The 16,994-nt window shown below is 44.9% G+C and overlaps 1 protein-coding gene across 3 annotated transcripts in view; it reads left to right on the top strand.

Moving 5' to 3' along the window:
* Positions 1-701: 701 nt before the first annotated feature.
* Positions 702-16,994, top strand: part of ITPRID2 (ITPR interacting domain containing 2) — a 40,240-nt gene continuing 23,947 nt past the window's right edge. Inside the window, exons 1-9 of one of the 3 annotated variants that reach the window (XM_005484121.4) lie at positions 702-1,010; positions 1,282-1,560; positions 1,658-1,709; positions 6,670-6,719; positions 7,556-7,612; positions 10,247-10,283; positions 11,489-11,587; positions 12,039-12,247; positions 13,034-13,728. In XM_005484121.4, the coding sequence (XP_005484178.2) occupies positions 1,341-1,560; positions 1,658-1,709; positions 6,670-6,719; positions 7,556-7,612; positions 10,247-10,283; positions 11,489-11,587; positions 12,039-12,247; positions 13,034-13,728 (1,419 nt within the window). In that variant the 5' untranslated portion in view covers positions 702-1,010; positions 1,282-1,340. The other 2 variants (XM_026791615.2, XM_026791616.2) reach the window with 2 other exon arrangements.

The raw sequence follows: 16,994 nt of genomic DNA, 5'->3' as shown, positions 1-16,994 counted from the left end.
GCTTGTGTTACTAATTCAGCATCTTTTAATGAAAATGTTGTAAAAGACCTTTTTCAAAAGCTTATTTCTCCCAGGCTCCATGGGTGCAGGTGAGCTCTCTAGGCATGCAGGGCTCCTCCAGCAGTGTCTGTGATGCGAAGTCTGACCCCACGCAGAACGGGAGTGCCCTGCTCCCCATCCAGGGTGGGCACCAGCAGGTCCATTGTGCCCCCAGTGACTGACCCGGCCAGGGTGGGCACCAGCTGGCCTGCCATGCCCTCAGCGACTGACCCAGCCAGGGTGGGCACCAGCTGGTCCATTGTGCCCCCAGTGACTGACCCAGCCAGGGCTGCTGTCAGGCTGCTGTCTCCTCCCCAAGCAGGAGACAGCGTTTAAGAAATGGCACTCGGCCCCCACAGTGAAAGCAGCCTTTTGTTGGCACCTCCTTCCCATATATGGGGATTCGTTCGTCTTTTGCTGGGTTTATCAGTTGATTCTGGTGGCCTAAGTACATCCTGAAGGAGATGATAAAGCTAAGATTTTCAAGAGGTCAGTTTTGGTGCTCCTGGTGTCCCTGCACTCCCCAGCCTGTGCCCGAACAGAAGCTGATCTAATTTCACACTCTGGAAGCGAGGCCGAGGGCTGCGTGTACCCAGCACACATCCTGTATCTTTTCCTTGTGCCTACTCTCCCCTCCCCAGGATAAAACCTTGCAAAGTCCCTCTTCGACGTTCTGCATCGTTTTCAGTTTGGAAACGTTCTTTCCGGGCCTAGGCCACGGGCGGCCGTTCCGAGCCAGCCCAGGCCCGAAGGACCGCGCTGCCCGACCCCGCATCCCTGCCCCGCATCCCTGCCCGTGACGGCGGCCCGGCCCCGGCGGGAGGCCCCGCTCTGCCGCCGGCCCCGCCGCCGTCACGTGGCCGCCGAGTTTTCTCATCCCGCAGCGGTATGAGGAAGTCAGAGCCGCCGCCGCCGCCGCCCGCAGCCCGGGCGGGCGCAGCCTCCACCACCGCCTCGCCGCGGCGCGACATGTGAGTACCGCGGGCAGCCGGGCCGCCCGAGCTCTGCCCGCCCCAGCTCTGCCCGCCCGCTGCCCCCGGACGCCGGCGGGCCGGGGCGGACACCTGCGGGGTCGGGAGCAGCCGGGGGGCGGCGGTGGCCGGGGCTGGGGCGGGCCGGGGCGGCGTGTGAGCGCGGGGAGGGGCGGCCGCGCTCCCGGGGGCTGCGCGGGCGGCGGCCCCGCGGCCCCCGGACGGGCGGACGGACAGCCGGACGGACGGGACATCTCCGCTCTCCCGGCAGGCTGGCTCTGTCCGGAGCTCGCCTCCCGGCGTGAAGCCCCCGCCGGCGCCGCCGCCCCGATGGAGCAGCCCCCGGCGGCGGAGGAGTGGCAAGGGGCGACCCAGAAGAGGAAGGCCTGGGCCAAGAGCCGCGACTCCTGGCAGGCGTCGGAAGCGGAGGATTTCGCGGCAGCGGCGCTGGCCCGCGGCGAGGAGGAGGAGGAGGAGGAAGAAGAAGAGGAGGAAGAGGAGGAGGAGGAGGATCCCGGCGGCGGCGAGCTGCCGCTGGCCGCTGGAGCAGGTCAGTGCCGGGGGCGGCAGCCCGAGGGTCACCGGGACCCCGCGGGACGGCCTCGCTGTTGCTGACTGTCGGCTTCTCTCTCCCGCTCTGCCCTAAGGCTGCCACAGCGTTCCCAACGAGAAGATCGCGATATGGCTGAAGGACTGCAGGTGGGTGCTCCCGCCGGCGGGTCGCTGCGGCAGCGCAGGAAGGCAGGCGGGCGGGGAGGGAGGCGGGCACGGCCGCGCCGCGGAGCGGGCACCGGCGCTGGCATCGCCGCTCCTCCGGCCGGGTGCGCCGGGAGCCCGCGCGGCCACAGGGGAGCTGGCGCTCGGCACCACTCCTCTCCCTGGCGTCTCATTAATGCTTCCAGCCGCCGGGGGAGGAACGCAGCAGAGCGTCAGGAAGGCAGCATTACTTTTGAAGCTGCAGTGGTTCTCACCGAGAGGCTCCAGTTTAAAGCTTCCACTGTTTCCTTGCTGGTTTTTGGTGCAGGTTTCATGAAACGGTGCTTCCGCGGCATGGCCCTCCTTCAGGAGGGATGCCACAGTTTAGACTAACTAGATTTATCTGAGTCTCTTAATGTCTTCTGTCATTAAGTTCAGGCATGGTATATGTATTCTGCATTTCTATTACTGTTGCAAAATAATCTTTGGTATTTAGAACAGGTATTGATGGAATTACTTTTTCTTCATCCTCAGTCACATAAAAGCACAAATGCTACATCAGTAGCAGCTGCTTTTGTCCTTTTTCTCCATTCAGTCCTATCAGCCCTTGGAGGCGGAGTTGATGGGGAGAAGCTAACAATTAACTTTCCAGCAGCTGACAATGACATTTCAAGACCTCTGCTATTTGATATTTCTGGTTTCTTTCTCCTTTTAAGAGCAGCTACATTAAGGCAAGAATTTACCACTGAGGTTAGTTGTGCCTTTGTGATCTTTTGATCCAGTAAGCAACTGACTGATCTTACTCTGTAACTGAAGTGTGGGTTGTTTTATAGCTACAGGATCCTCCATATAGTTTTCCTCAGATCTTTACAGGCTGTGCCTTGGATAGGGTGTTGGCAGCTACAGGCTTGAAACCGTACTAATCCCTGAAATACAATGTTCAGACATGACAGACCATTCTTCCAAAATGCTAGAATGGGAGAAGATTTTTCTGACTTTACCTCACATCTGGTGTCCTGTTGGTCTACTAAACAGTTTTCTTAAAATCAGTATTACAAATTCAGTGCTTTATTGGAAGCATTTTTTGAGTGGGGAGGGCAAAAAATGTAAGGACTGGAGGGGAAAGAGGCCATTAGGGAAGATATTCTTCCTGATGCTGCACTGCCACTATGTCTAAATCTGCAGGATTTCTGTCTAGAACCTTCCCTGGCCCTATAGTCCTTAACATTTCCATACAGAATTTAAGAATAGCACAAAGCTGCAACCTGACAACATGAACATCTAGTAGATGGCCTAAAATTTTGAGTACTAACACAAAGCTTGCAGTTTCATACCCATGCTTTGGTAACTATCTGTTGTTAAAACTGGCATCACACATTTCTGTGGAATGTGTTTGCATCTCTGGCTGTTGATTCCCAAAATAAGGGAATCTTGTTTTACAAATAACAAATGAAGCCCAAGTTAACTTTTTTTTTTTTGCTAATACAGAAACACAAATTTAGGTAATTCTTGTTTGTGAAACCTGTTGCTCTCCTTGCACAGTAGCCTTTTGAAGTACAGTTGTTTACTATTGTAAGTATTTTCAGAGGACTCTTGTGTTCTGCTCAGAAGGACTTTTAAAGCCAGATTTCCTACACAATGCCATTCAGGCAGCAGTTAACCTCTGCTTTGTGGCGTGCAGGGTGCCAGCACCTGTGGTTCATGGCTGGAAGATGCAATCCCAGCAGCCTGTGAAGGGCTGCACAGTTCCTTGTGTTTTAAACTGCAGAACAGTTTAATTTTTTGTGCCTAACGTACATGCAAGCAGTTGCTAGCATGTGCAGTAAAGTGATAATTCAATTTGCAATGTTACAAGTGATAGCATGTATAGAAACCTAGATGACAATGTACATAGGAAAAGAAGACAGCATTAAGAGAGGAAAACAGAATAGCCCTGCAGATACTACAGTGTTTTGTTTAAAAATAACGATTGTGAAATTTACAATTCGTAAGTTGTTCTCCCTGAAATTTCTTGCTTGTTTAATAACACTGGTTTTGCTGTCAAGCTTTGGTTGCTAAAAAGTGTGAGCATACACAAATGGAGCTGCTATTTCTGGTTCATGGCACAACCTTATTCTTACAAGTTAGCTCCATACAAGTTACCATGTAGCTATTACTACGAATGAAGATTCAGTAGCTGAATGCAATATTTTTTCTGTTACATGTTTTCTAAAAGTAGTGCTTCACATTTTCTGAGTTTCTGTATGTGTTTATGAAACCAGAAGAAAACTGGCACTTCTAAAATCTCATTTTCTGGTTTGAGTTGGCAGCAGCACAAAAAACCTTAATATCAACCCACTGCATAAATAGATCTTCTTATAAGTTTTATTCCTTTGTTTGTTTCTAAAGGCATCAATAGTGTTCTAATATGGATAAAAAGAATTACTAGCTGTCCTTTGATACTTATGTTAATGGTTTGGGGCTTTTATTACTTGGCATCTCTGTTTCACATCTGCTTTAGAGGAGATGAGGGTTCCTAATTTCCCATGTTATTTACGTTGATAGATCCCCTTTTTGTTGTTTTGGGATTTTTATAAAGAAATAACTAGCAGCAAACCCCAAAAGCAAAAAAGCAAGCATTTATCATAATGTGATTAGAATTATGGAGGCATAAAAAATGTCAGATGTTAGTCAAAGTCTCTGGTTCATTCACATTTTGGGAATCACATGCCTTTGAAAAAGGCCTCTTTTTCTCTCTCCCCAGTACTTTGAAAAGGCACCTTGAAGTAATAAGAAAGCTCATAAAAGTTAAAACACAAGCGTTGGTATTATACTGATAGAGGAAAAGAAATTTTTGTCAACTATTATGATGACGTGTATTATTTTGATTGAATATATTTAAACTCTGCCAGTAATACAGGGGATGTGGGAGGTATCTAGGAGCCATCTCCTGTAGATATGCAGGAAGTGAGTTCTTGAAATGCCTCAGAAAGAAGATTTTTTGCTTCAAGTTTAAAATAAACATGGCTTCTGCCCAGATAAGGTTTTAAAAGCTGTGATTTAAACACTTCCACAGCGCAGTGCAAAACCCTTGTCTTGTTCTGAGAGACCACCTGACCACAAGTGGGAGCTGAACAAAGTTCAGATGGGATGAGAGGAAGCCTTGAGGCTGTGTGAGGCAGGCAGACCCCATCCTGAGGGCACAACAAGAGGAAGGGTCCCGCAGCCCTGACATTGCCAGGTGCACAGGGCTGCTCTGAGACTGAGCCATGGTGGTGGAAAACAGCCTGGTGCAAACAGGCAGAGCTATCGTGCTGTTTTACAAAAGGATTTTTGTGTGGTACTTCTCCATTGTTTAAACTCATGTTTTGCCTAGTTCTTAAGAGCAAGTGTTTCAAAGGCAGGGGTGTATGGCAGCTGTGTGCAGCTGTGCAGGTAGGGCAGCAAGGGGTGGTTGAAAGGATGCTTTTCTGGGAGCTGCTCATGTGCTGTAGTGGTGACAGACTTCATTTCGAAAGGAAAATGCCAGCTTTGATGGATGCTTTTACTGCTCTCTACCAGCCACTGCATGCAGCACTGACCTTGGCTGTCAGAGTCAATGCCAGCAAGTTTCTACATTGAAAACATAGAGGCATGGGAGTCACCAGGGAAGGAGAGGGAGAAGATTGGGAATGCACCCATCAGGGCCAGGGAGTAAACATCCAGCATAGTTATTACCTCAGAACATAAGGCTTCTTGCAGCCTGACAGGTTTAGACAATATAGCCTAAGTTTTTTCAGACTCTGACTGGACAGACATCCAGAAATGCAGGAGATCTGAGCCTCAGCAGAGTGTGTCCTGTCACCTGGAATGTGCTTATGCACTGGATGCTCTGGCTGTTTGCCTTGGAGTCCCACCACGGTGGGGCTTTGCTTTGCTTTGCTTTGCAGAAGGCATGTTGAAGTGAGGTTGCCCTGTATCAGCAAGCTGCATCTGAAGAGAGTGAGCTCTTTTCAGAGGGGAAAGAAAAATAAAGTTGTGAAGTGTAAGGTCTGTTAGAAAGCAGATGCAAACTTTCCTTCCTTAATTTGGCTATGGCACCAAAATAAATACTGTATCAGAGCACTGTTTACTTTCAGGTCTTCGGGCAGGTTTATGTGTTTGTCTAATTGAAAATCCAAATGAAATATACATAATGTAGGTGGATAGATCATCTGCTTTTCCCTTCTTTATGAGTATTATATTTCTGAATTTGTTTTGAGCATTGAAAGTTAGTGCTGTGCTACTTAGAAGTGACCAGGCTTTGGTTAAACATGACTGAGAGACAAGATGTGGAAACATCTAGCTAGTGTCAACAAATACAGTGTGAACCCAGAGTGGGATTGGACCTGTCACTTGTGAGGCTTCTGCTGCTCCTTTCAAGCACCATGAGGTTCAGCAGATCCCCTGCCCTTCAGGCAGCAGCTATGGGAGGGATCATCCAAAAAAGAGCTAGTGTGAACAGCCTGTAAGGCATCAGAACTGGCAAGTGACAGCTAACATAGCTGTCAAGATTTTTTATCTTGATTCTTCCTGATCATCAAATACAGCTTTTCACCCCTTTCTCCAAAAAGTTTTAAATGTGTAGAAAAATGGCAACAGTTTTTGCTGCTTAAATGAGATTGAATTAATCCATTCAAAAATTCATGCTTGTTTTTTCTGGGTGTTTTGCTGAGAAGCCCATGATTTTCCTCATCAGGGGCTTCTGCTCCTGAAGGTGTTTGAGCTTTGCAGTTATGCAGTTATTATGTTTTGTTGTTTTTCTCTGCAAGGTGTATTTATTTAGAGGGCTGGGGGTTGTTTAGGAAGTTATTGCCAGTCGTCAGATGTTTGTGCTTTCTGGGGGCGGAGGGAGGGAAGGAGGGAGGGAGGGACAACTGCTCCTATCACAAGCTTGTTACATGCTGTAAGGAAGGACATGAAGCAGCAAGTTTTTAAGCAGTGTTAATCTCTTCTGTGGTTTCAGAACGCCTCTGGGAGCCTCCCTGGATGAGCAAAGCAATCCTCTGTTGAAGGGTAAGGAAGGGCTTTACCTACTGAAATCTCTTTTGCTGGAAACTGTTTTCAAGGACATTCATGTGAGACTTGGGGCCTTTAGTAGCAAACCAAAGCTGGGTCAGTATTGCAGAGTTATTCTCGCAGCAGAGCAATTGTGTCTGAGGAACTGGAGAAGGGGGAAAAGAACCTGAATAAGTCTTTCTGGAGATCTTTGTAAGCTCTAAAAAAACTCCCAGATGTGCAAAATAGGGAGGTGATTTTGTCTCCAAACTGAAAAGCATTAAGCAGTCTCTGCCTCTAATAACTGTGGTTGCCACACCTGAAAATTTTACTATCCGAGCAGGTCCGAATACTAAAGTTCAAAGTACAGTGGGAATGGGCAGGTAGTGACAGTGAAGAAGAATTACTTGTTGTGCCTGGAGTCTTCACTTCAGCTCCTAATCTGGTACAGGAAGGTGAGAGGGAAATGCCCCAGCTGGACTCAGACTCTGGATTCTCCTGGTAAGATGTCTGGAGAACAGATAATGCAGCAGCCAAAGGCACAGATGTGCTGAGTGGTACCTCCAGGTTCCCACTTGAAGTTAATTTGCTCACACATTGACTTGGAAGTGTTTCTGAGTGCAAAACCAAAGCAGTGTTGTAGTTGTTTCCTTTCAAAATCATTTTGCTATGCTCTGAAATGTGACTTCTTGCTTCTTAATGCATTTTAACTGCATGAGTAATGCAGGGTTTGTAAATAAAGTCGAGTTATTTCTTGTATCAAATGAAGTGTCTTGCTAATATCTTTAGATAAGCAGCTGGAAGGAAAACATTGGAGCACTGTAGTTGTTGAAGTGCTAACTGTATGTTTTCAGGCATGCTGGTGAGAAATGGAGGAAGTTTTGAAGATGACTTATCCCTGGGAGCCGAAGGTGGGTGTGTCAGATTATGACTCTTTTTCTAGCAAAGAAAATTATACTCAGTCATCTGATTTTTATTTTGAAGGACAGCATTGGCTAGAAAAGCAGGATGAAGCACACAAAAATGCAGGAAGATTCACTTTTTGAAGTTATTTAGACTATTGCTAGCGTTAAACACTCTGAGTGTCTGACCCAAAGGCCAGAGGCAGTCCTGAATTTGCTTCTGCCCTCTCATTTTAATACCCATGATGACCAGACAGCCTGGAGCACTTACCAAGGCTGTGAGAAAATGATTTCTCCTACTTGCTCTTCTTGTCCATGGGTTACTCTTGGCAGCCATGCATGCCCCACTTCCACTAAATCCCTTGGGAGTGGCTGTGCAAGCTTCTGAAAGGAGGAGTGAAATTCTGTCAGCCACGAGGCAAACCCATTAAGAGCCAAGTGCTTTTAAAAGTGAAAAGCACCAAAGCTGAGTAAGTATTTCGGATCAACCACAATATACACTCTTCTGTTGCTAGCTGCTTGCCTTTTCTTTCTCTTCCCTTTTTTAAGGGGAAGGAGATGTGGCTGTTCCCCATGGACTTTGTATACAAGGCTTCTAGCCTTGATGTTGATCATAGATCAGAGGTGTCCATAAACCAGCTAGCAAAAGCACTGTGGATTCTGTTCTAACAGAAGCATCTTGTAAAATAGCAAAAAAAAAATTCTCACAAACCATGTCCTGGGGTTATCTGTCAGACAGAGGATATAAGACATTATCTGCTTTCAGTGTTTAGAAACAAAAAGGCACAATTCCCAGTTTAGCTTTTAATGTTTTTGAATTACAGCTTTTGCTAAGTGGCAGAACTGATGTAGTAGAAAGCCCTTTCCTTCCACGTTAGTCTTGCCAATAGTGTCAGAGTAGTGGGACAAGGCCTGGAGGAAGGAAATATCTTTAATTTTTAAAGATTTAAGACTTCTAAGGGAAAAAAGTTTATCTGGTAATGATCTTGATCTGATAATGATGGAAAAGCAGTAAATGAGTCTCCTATTGCAATAGATTAAATAGGATTAAATTTTCCTATTGACAATCTTTTTTACTTTTTAGATTGCCTGCAGCACAAAGATTTCATAGAAAAAGTTTCTGTGTAATGATAATCCAAGGGTCTGGGCTTATGACCAAGAACACAAGAATCAGTGGATTTTAGTACATCATGTCACTTTTTTCTTTTCAGTTTTTCTCCTTATAATTTCTAAGGACTGCTGGTTTTTGTGGGTCTTTAGCATGATTTAGCTTGTTCAGATGAAAAGATCCCAGTACTAGAACTGCTGGTTGATTTTTCTGGCTAATGATGTGGATGTTTCTGCTGGTCTTTGCTTCCCATCCGAGAACAAGGGGACAACAGAGCTGCTTGGAGCAGGGCTGTGTGCCCTGCCAGACAGACGTCCCTTTGAGGCTGGGATGAATGGCCTGCCCTTGTGCAGCCACGACTGCCTGAGTCCAGATGCAAGGCAGAGTGCTGTGTGAATGGTACAGAGGGCATTGGGCAGGACCTGTAACCCCAGTCCGCTGCTGAGCTGGTAAAACCCATGGTTCAGCTGTTCAACTTAGTCACTGGATAATCCTTACAGGTAGGCTTACCTTCCTATTATAGGCAAGAATATTGAAAAGAAGAGATGTGGGATCTGTGTTTTGCATACATTTCTTTGTGATGTCTCCAAAACAAAGAGAGAGGCTGAGAGGTTTCCATGTTTTACTCACGGTTGCTGACTTTACCCTGCTGGCACAGCCAGTCGAGATGCAGAGTTTTCCTGGCAGTGTGTGACGTCACTCTTTTCATAGCTGATTCTGAGGGCTGCTATGACAGACACGTGCTCCTTGCCTGTCTCCTGGGGCAAGTTGTTAGTGCTGAGTTGCCTCTTTGAGGAGCCCATAATTTAAGTCCGAAGTTCAGTTCTGAAAGAATAATGCTGCCTGGGACATTCCCATATGATCCAGCTGTGGAAAGTGCTGACTTCCCTGTCAGCCTGGTGACCAGGTGTTTGGTACCTGGGAGACAGCCTCTCTCCTGAGGTTATCAACTCTGAGCCCTATCAACTATCCCTCCTGCCCTATCAATGTCTGCTGGCCCCATCAGCGCTGGGGGCTTCACTGAGCTCTGATCCAGCTCAGACAGCCAGGGCCCTGCCCCACTTTGCTGATGGAAAGATGAACAAATAGTCTCTGCACCTGGCTGTGGGGCCAGCTGCCTTTCTTGTATTCTTTCCTTTCTCACCTGGAGCAATCTTTGCATGCCTGCTTGTCCTCCTCCCATTCCCACCCAGGAACAGCCCTGCAGCTGGTAATCATGTCTTCAGTTGCAAAGCAATAAATGGTTTATATAACAATTACCAGCTTATCGCAATTGAAATTTCAAGTAATGAGATTAATGACAGGATGTAAACGTGTGTCCATATGAGATTTAATTTTAAACAGAGCTTTAATAAACCAGATCATTTATATTAGCCATATACTAGAAACCCTTGACAATCATTTATATGGAAGAAGTAAAATCTGGTTTATGCAGGACTGTTGGTAAACATGCTCACTGTCTGCTTCTTCATACTGGTTGTGAGAAATGTAGTTCTGAAGAGATCTGGATATAACTTCTTTTTCTTTCTCTACAGCTAATCAACTACGGAGTGATGCCCAAACAGAAACATGGTAAACATCTTTTTTTGTGTTTGTTTACTTCAGAGGAATATTTATACTGAAGGGCAGGGGGGAGAATGGGCGGTGGAAGTCATGGGGGCTACCACAGAGCTAAAGCTCTTCTGCTTGTGTCTGTTTACATGAGAGTGAAGAAAGTGATCCAGATAACACAGAAAGAGCCGTTAGAAGGTGCAGAAAAAAAAATTTATGTTCTTTCAGCAGACCTGACATATATTTTGGAGTAGCAGGAGGAAAACAGAGAAATGACAAATCTTGCAATGTAGCATGATTAACCTTCTTTGCCTCACTGATTGCTCACTATTTCAGAAATTTCAAGGGAAAATTAGTTTTGCCTGTCACAGCACATGTGAAAAAAGGGAAAAAAGACTTTGAGAGAGGAGAGATGATTAGAGCTTCTAAATAAAATGTGCTGAAACTAAAACCCCACTGAAACTTCAGTGAATACTGCGCAGCCCCTGCTGCATCCTCTCTATTCCTTCTGAGTTGGGGACCATAAATAAATACACACTCTTAGGTGAATCCTCTGCCACCTTTGGTTTCTTGGTGGCTGTTTGGGGGGGGGAACATTTTGTTCCTCAGAGAGATTAACCAGAAATATTTGAACCCAGGATACCACCTAATGCTCAGGCAGCTTCTCCAGATGCAGGGAAAAAATAGTTTGGGATTGGGAAAGAGGCTGGCCAGCAGTGTGGGCTGAGGCTCATCTTGCTTCATTTCCCTGGGAGCCTCTTCAGTTTCCCCAGCCAGCTCCGGGCAGGTGGCACCTGGGAGGAGCAGGGTATCCAGGGCGTGGAGAGGGTGACCTTGCATGGAGAGGTGGTACTGCTGGAGGAGGCAGCAGCCCAGGGGAGGCAGGAAAAGGCAGGGCAAGGACAGCTCACCCGAGGCTGGGCTTCCTTACTGGAGATGGGTGGGAACAGGGAGGGTGGGGCAGCAAGGGCAGATCTGGGGTTGTTTTCTCAGCTCGCATTTGCCTTCAAAGTCGTACTGTCTATGTACATTTTTACTGAGGCAGCCCAGGGTTTGCTTTTGTTTCTGTATTTCAATAAATGACATGGATAATACAAACCAGAGTACGCTGAAGGGAAAAAGAGAAATCCGGCTGTGCTGGCGGGTTAGCTCTCCAGTGAGACAGAGAATTAAGTCCCTGAACAGAAGAGGTTTATCACAGGGGTCCTCTCTGTTTGTGTTGACAGCAATGGTGTACTGGCAAAGGACAGGAGGCTGCAGTTCCATCAAAAGGGGAGAAGTATGAACTCCACCGGCTCTGGAAAAAGCAGCGCGACTGTTTCAAGGTAAAACTCTGCTTAAAAGGTCTGTTCCTCAGTTACATGGACTTGGCTTGTTTATGTGCCTTGCTGCATTTAGAAAGGAATTTTCATTTGGTTGCTTGGAAAACTTCTATTTGTCTTTTGTTGTGGTTTTCAGTAAATGCTAACAAATGGACCTAAACATTAAAAATTCCAGAACTTTTAATGGCATTTTAAAATTTGGGCTCTGCAGAATAGGACTGATTTTAGAAATTATGGGATTGGATCTGTGATGTGTCTAGGCCAATGGCTCTCATAATGGGAACGAAAATTTTAGATGCAGAGATCTCCACAATTATTTCCAAAACTAGTCTGAGATGTAGGAGTCAAAAGTTCAATAAACCAAAGTGGCTACTGGGCTGAGTAAGTAGTTTGATAGAAGGGACTGGATCTTAAAAGGAGACATGTAGATGGTTAACATCTTTCATTTGTCTAGTGTTTCTGAATTACTGGAGCTTTATGAGGAAGATCCTGAAGAAGTGCTCTATAACCTTGGGTTTGGGAGAGATGAACCAGATATTGCTTCAAAAATTCCAGCGAGATTTTTTAATTCATCGTCGTTTGCCAGAGGGATAGATATCAAAGTGTTTTTGAATGCCCAAATACAGCGCATGGAAGTGGAAAATCCAAGTTTTGCTTTAACAAGTAAGTATGTTTTTGAAGCACAGTTTATTTATGAGTTTATTAACTATGTAAACAACCCCAAAAGAGGTGTGTATCTAATACTCTGGCAAAACTCTGTTACAGCCTAAAGGCCAACATTCCATTCAGAATTCATAATAAAACTCTTGCTTAGTCTTCAGTAGGCAAGAGGTGACCACCAGGGTGGTACTCCTTGGGGTGAGTGGAAGGATTTTAGTGAGGGAGGGAAATAAAGGGCATCCTCTAAGGTATGCTGCCTCCTGGTTTGTGTCATTCTCATCTTCCGATGCAGCTTTAGAGCACTGAAACAAATAACAATATCCTTCTGTTTCTGGTGTTCTTCAGTCACTGGGTGGGATTTTTTTTCTGGGTGGCAGTGACCTATTTTTGTCATTGTTGAAATCTGGGGCAGTATTTCTATGGACTTGGACAAGAGCTTTGTTGGATCAGTAATGAGCGCTGCTGAAATGAGGGCATAGCTGTCCTTTTGTAGTTGTAGCTGGAGAGAGCAATGTGAGTAACACTTCCTTTCTAGCATTTTGTAAATAAACTTGTGTCACACACATATGCCACTGATTTAATTTGGGAGAACTTTGCGTGCTGTTCTTGTGCATTTAGTAGAGATTCCTTTTTTCCATAGTAGGGTATGACTTTCATCTTACAGGTCTAGGAAGTGTTCATTCAGCCTTAGAGGCACCTGATAAAAGTAGGAGTAGGTTTGTGGGGTTGAGCAGAGATTATGATCAAAATTCCCTCTTCAGATTTGCCTTGTGTTTCATTCCTGTGCAGGTCGTTTTCGTCAGATTGAAGTGCTTACTACTGTGGCCAATGCTTTTTCTTCTTTGTATTCTCAAGTCTCTGGGACTCCTTTGCAGAAAATTGGTAGTATGAATTCAGTGTCTTCCAGCAAAGAAGCATCCAGCCCTCCCCCTTTGAATCGCAGCAACACAGCCAGTCGGTTAATGAAGACCTTGTCAAAACTCAATCTGTGTGGCACACAGCAAGCTGATGGCAGCAGCTCCTCCAGTCCTTCACCTGTTGAAAAAGGGAAAAGTCCAGCTGAAGTAGGGAGTGAGGAGAATGATGTAAAAAGTGAATCTAAATTGCCAAAATATCCTAAAAAGAAAGACTGTCCCTCTTTTTTGGCTCCTGTAAAGGAGGAGATAGCCGGCAGTCAGACAAAGGCTGCAAGAGCAGAGAGACCCACGCACCTCCCTGCTGTGGCTGACGGAGCACAGGAGGGTTCTGTGCCTCCAGCAGACGGGCAGGGTGGCAGGCTGGCAACTGCCCAGGATAGACCATGCGAAGAACCTGGGCTTTTGGACTCTCCAGGCCTCAGCAGCAGCTCCAGCACCTCTGACAGCAGTGTCCTGACACAGAGACTGTGCACGGCATCGCCAGCGAGAGACCCCTGCGCTCCCCTCGCAAACCCGTCCGTCGTGAGCCTAATGCTGCAGCAGAAGGACTCCTTTGAGATGGAGGAGGTGGGTGAAGATACATGACTTTCTTTGTGCATACAGTTTACATAACTTCCTGTCTGCCAGCACAGGAATGTTCCCTCCTGTGCAGCTGACAGTGTTTTCTCCAGGAATACTTGAAATTCTCTGAGTGTTGCGCTTTCTCAGCAGTTGCAGGCTGCTCTAATTGATCCTCTTAATAAGGTAACTTGGTGCTGCTGCTGCTGTTGTTCCTAAGTCACTGGGAAAGTTCTCATTCTTTTTTTTAAAATCAAATTCAGGTAATTGCTATCACTGGGATAACTCCTGGGAAGGTTTCCTTATGTAAGTAAATCTAGGTTAGGCTTTGTACACAACAAAATTTTGTGTGTTTAGTTTTTACACTTTACTTAAATTGTTAAGTAGAAATCATTACTTCCGTTACCAAAAGTAAATTCAGTTTATTAATTGATGTTTATTAAAGATAAATTCGTGAATAAAGCAAGAGTTTTGTTGCAGTGAAACAGAGGAGGGACTTTCATGTAGTGTGAGGTGCTCGTCTTGTGCAACTTTCGGTTTTGATTACAATCTACTCTAAGCTGATTTATTTGTTCTCTGGAAATTAGCACATTGAAGGTCGCTGTGACATGACTTTTGGCAAGGCTTAATTGCACAGTCTGTGCTAGGTGTCTTTTAACATCTTCATATATGCAGATACCCATTTTCATATTGAAAAATTGTCCCAAAGGAATTTTAATTCCCAGGTTCCTGTAAGTGATTTGTTTATTAGGCTAGTAAACATGCAGCCTACTGATTCAAGAATGCAATTTTTGCATAGACTTAATGCTCAAATTGTAAGAACTGTCTCAATATTCTTAAATTAGTAGATGCTTTTGTGGACACATTTCAATGTGACTGTTAAAAGTTCAGCAGTTAAGTTTTTTGTCTATGTGAAATAGATACATAAAATGAAGGATATTGTGATTTCAGTGGTGAAATGAAGAAAGCAAGTGAATAGAAAAGCCACAGAATTTTACAGTGAATGATGAAGTGATGATTTAGAAGATACTGTGTCTGGTGTCATATTGTCATGACAAGTTCTTCTAGATCATCTAATGTTGTAGCTGAAGGCACTCATTAAGCAAAAAAAAGGTAATCAAGCCTCTTGTGCTTCCTAGCACTTGTTTATTCCAGTGTGTCCTACCCACATATTGGTGGCCATCTACTGAACCAGAACAAAGGACTAGTCCAATTGAGAGGGGAAAAAGAAACTCAGTGTATTTTGATTTATTTCTTTTTCCTGGCTTAGTTTTCAGCCAGATAGTTTTCTTGATACAGCTTGTTGTGTAGCTACAAAAATGTTTGCATTGGCACAATTGGATGGGACTGAGCAGCAATGCATTTTGCCGTATATTTCAGAGGAGAAATCCATTTTTGGTACCCTTGGGCAAAACTGAAACAATTAATGTATTTTATATACATGTATATACATGTGTTTATATTAAAAAGAGATGTGGAATTTTCCTTCAGAGTAAGCTGGCTGGAAAGGCTTGCTGAATTCTGCTCAAGTGTGATGTGTTTGCAGAGTTTTGGTTGCACACTTTGTGCAGTGATGCCAGGCATAAACACAGCTGTTTTGGCAAGACAGCATATGATGTGGGATGGGATTTTGGTGGATTTTTTGTTTATGCAATATAGTATATACTTATCAACTGGCTACAGATCCCTGGGAAGGATGGATTGAGTTTTGCTGAAGACATTTTAGAACAATTCCTGGCAGTGGGATTTTATTTTTGTGCGTCTCTAAGCAGGGTGTAATGAACAATAACCTGTCTTAGAAACAGTGACAGTAACTCCTCCCCCTGTTTTCCTAGCTTGGCATGGAGTGCATTCTTATGCATAAGAAAGATGACAGATATATCAAAGAAGTTCTTTCCAAGGCTTACAAATGCCTTGGAGGTTTGCGTGCCCTTCGGAAGTCTGTGGCTGTGAAGATAGCGAGTGTGGGAGTGAGTCAGGACAGGATTTCCCCCAAACACCCACTCCTGAGGTGGCCAATGACAGTGCTGAAGGTCACTTAACAGCGTGAATATTGGCTGGAGGGAGGGAGAAGGAGCTTCTGTGTGCTTGAGGAGCTGCACCGTGCTGCGGACACGGTTGGAATGGAATGCTGTCTCCCAGCCAAGGACAGGAGGTGGATGGTATTTAAATGAGAAGAACCTTAGCTTTTGGAAGGCTGCAAATTTAGCCATCAGAAACTGGGAGGTTTGAGAGAATCAAGACACCTTCCTGGAAGGCCAGTTTTATTAAAGTGTCTGTAAGATTACTTGTTGTTCTTTGTTAAAATAAAAATACCAAGCTAGTTTTTTCCTAATCTTAAATGGTGAGCCCCTTCTAGACTCCCCTGCACTTGGATGAAATAAGGATTTACCCCTTTGTTGCAGCCTTCATCTCCTAAAAGAACAGAAGCCACAAGGTTTATGTGTAAAAGTAAGGTTTATTGTGTAAAAGTAACTAAATATAAATATGGTTGCTATACACATAAGATCAATGCAAATATAACCTCTTCTTTAGCTAAATACAAATTTTGGCTTATCAGCATCAGTATCTTGATTTTTACATTTTTAAGTTGATAAAAAATTGAGATAAATTCATTGTGTTATAGTTTTGAAACTGGGCTGGCAGCCCATTAGAGGGAAGGTTTGGGGAGAGCTGGACAGCGGGGTTGTGCATGTAGACTTGCGTGTGATCCATTGGGATTTTTTCTGGATCACATGCAAAAAGAGAGAACATATTCTAGGTTTTGAACCAAACAAAGACCTCCCTGTTGAGATTTTAGGCATATTCTTTTCATTGTTTGAACATTTGCCTGAGAACTGCTTCCTTAATAAGACTGTGTTTCACAAAGTTACTGAGTGAAAGGATTCATTTTTATGTAGTTTTACATTTCCCAGTTGAAATGTGCATGGATCTGAATACATTATCTTCCTTTTCTGTGCTGGAAGACATAGCAGTTATTTCCATGAGTAGTGGCATGGTGAAGTCTGGAGTAGGTTCTGGCTGGGTCTGGGTCCTTCTGCTGGAGGTTTGGTGGCTTGTAGGAAATAGTTGGTAGGGCAGCAGATGACAGGCCATGACTGCTGACCTCCTCATACATTTTTTACATGTATTGTACTTGTTCTTTAAATTCAAATGAAAGGCCAAGAGTTCTGACTGGAAAAAGACAGTAGTGTAAAGGTGGTCAGAGGTGTTTTCACACAGTAATTTTAGTGTTTTTTCAAAGAGGAACTGAGAGCTCTGTGTTGTCACAGGAT

The sequence above is a fragment of the Zonotrichia albicollis genome, chromosome 10 (assembly GCF_047830755.1).
Source record: "Zonotrichia albicollis isolate bZonAlb1 chromosome 10, bZonAlb1.hap1, whole genome shotgun sequence".
In the NCBI taxonomy this organism is placed as follows: domain Eukaryota; kingdom Metazoa; phylum Chordata; class Aves; order Passeriformes; family Passerellidae; genus Zonotrichia; species Zonotrichia albicollis.
Note: the sequence above shows the minus strand (reverse complement) of the source record. Positions and strands in the feature narration are given on the sequence as shown.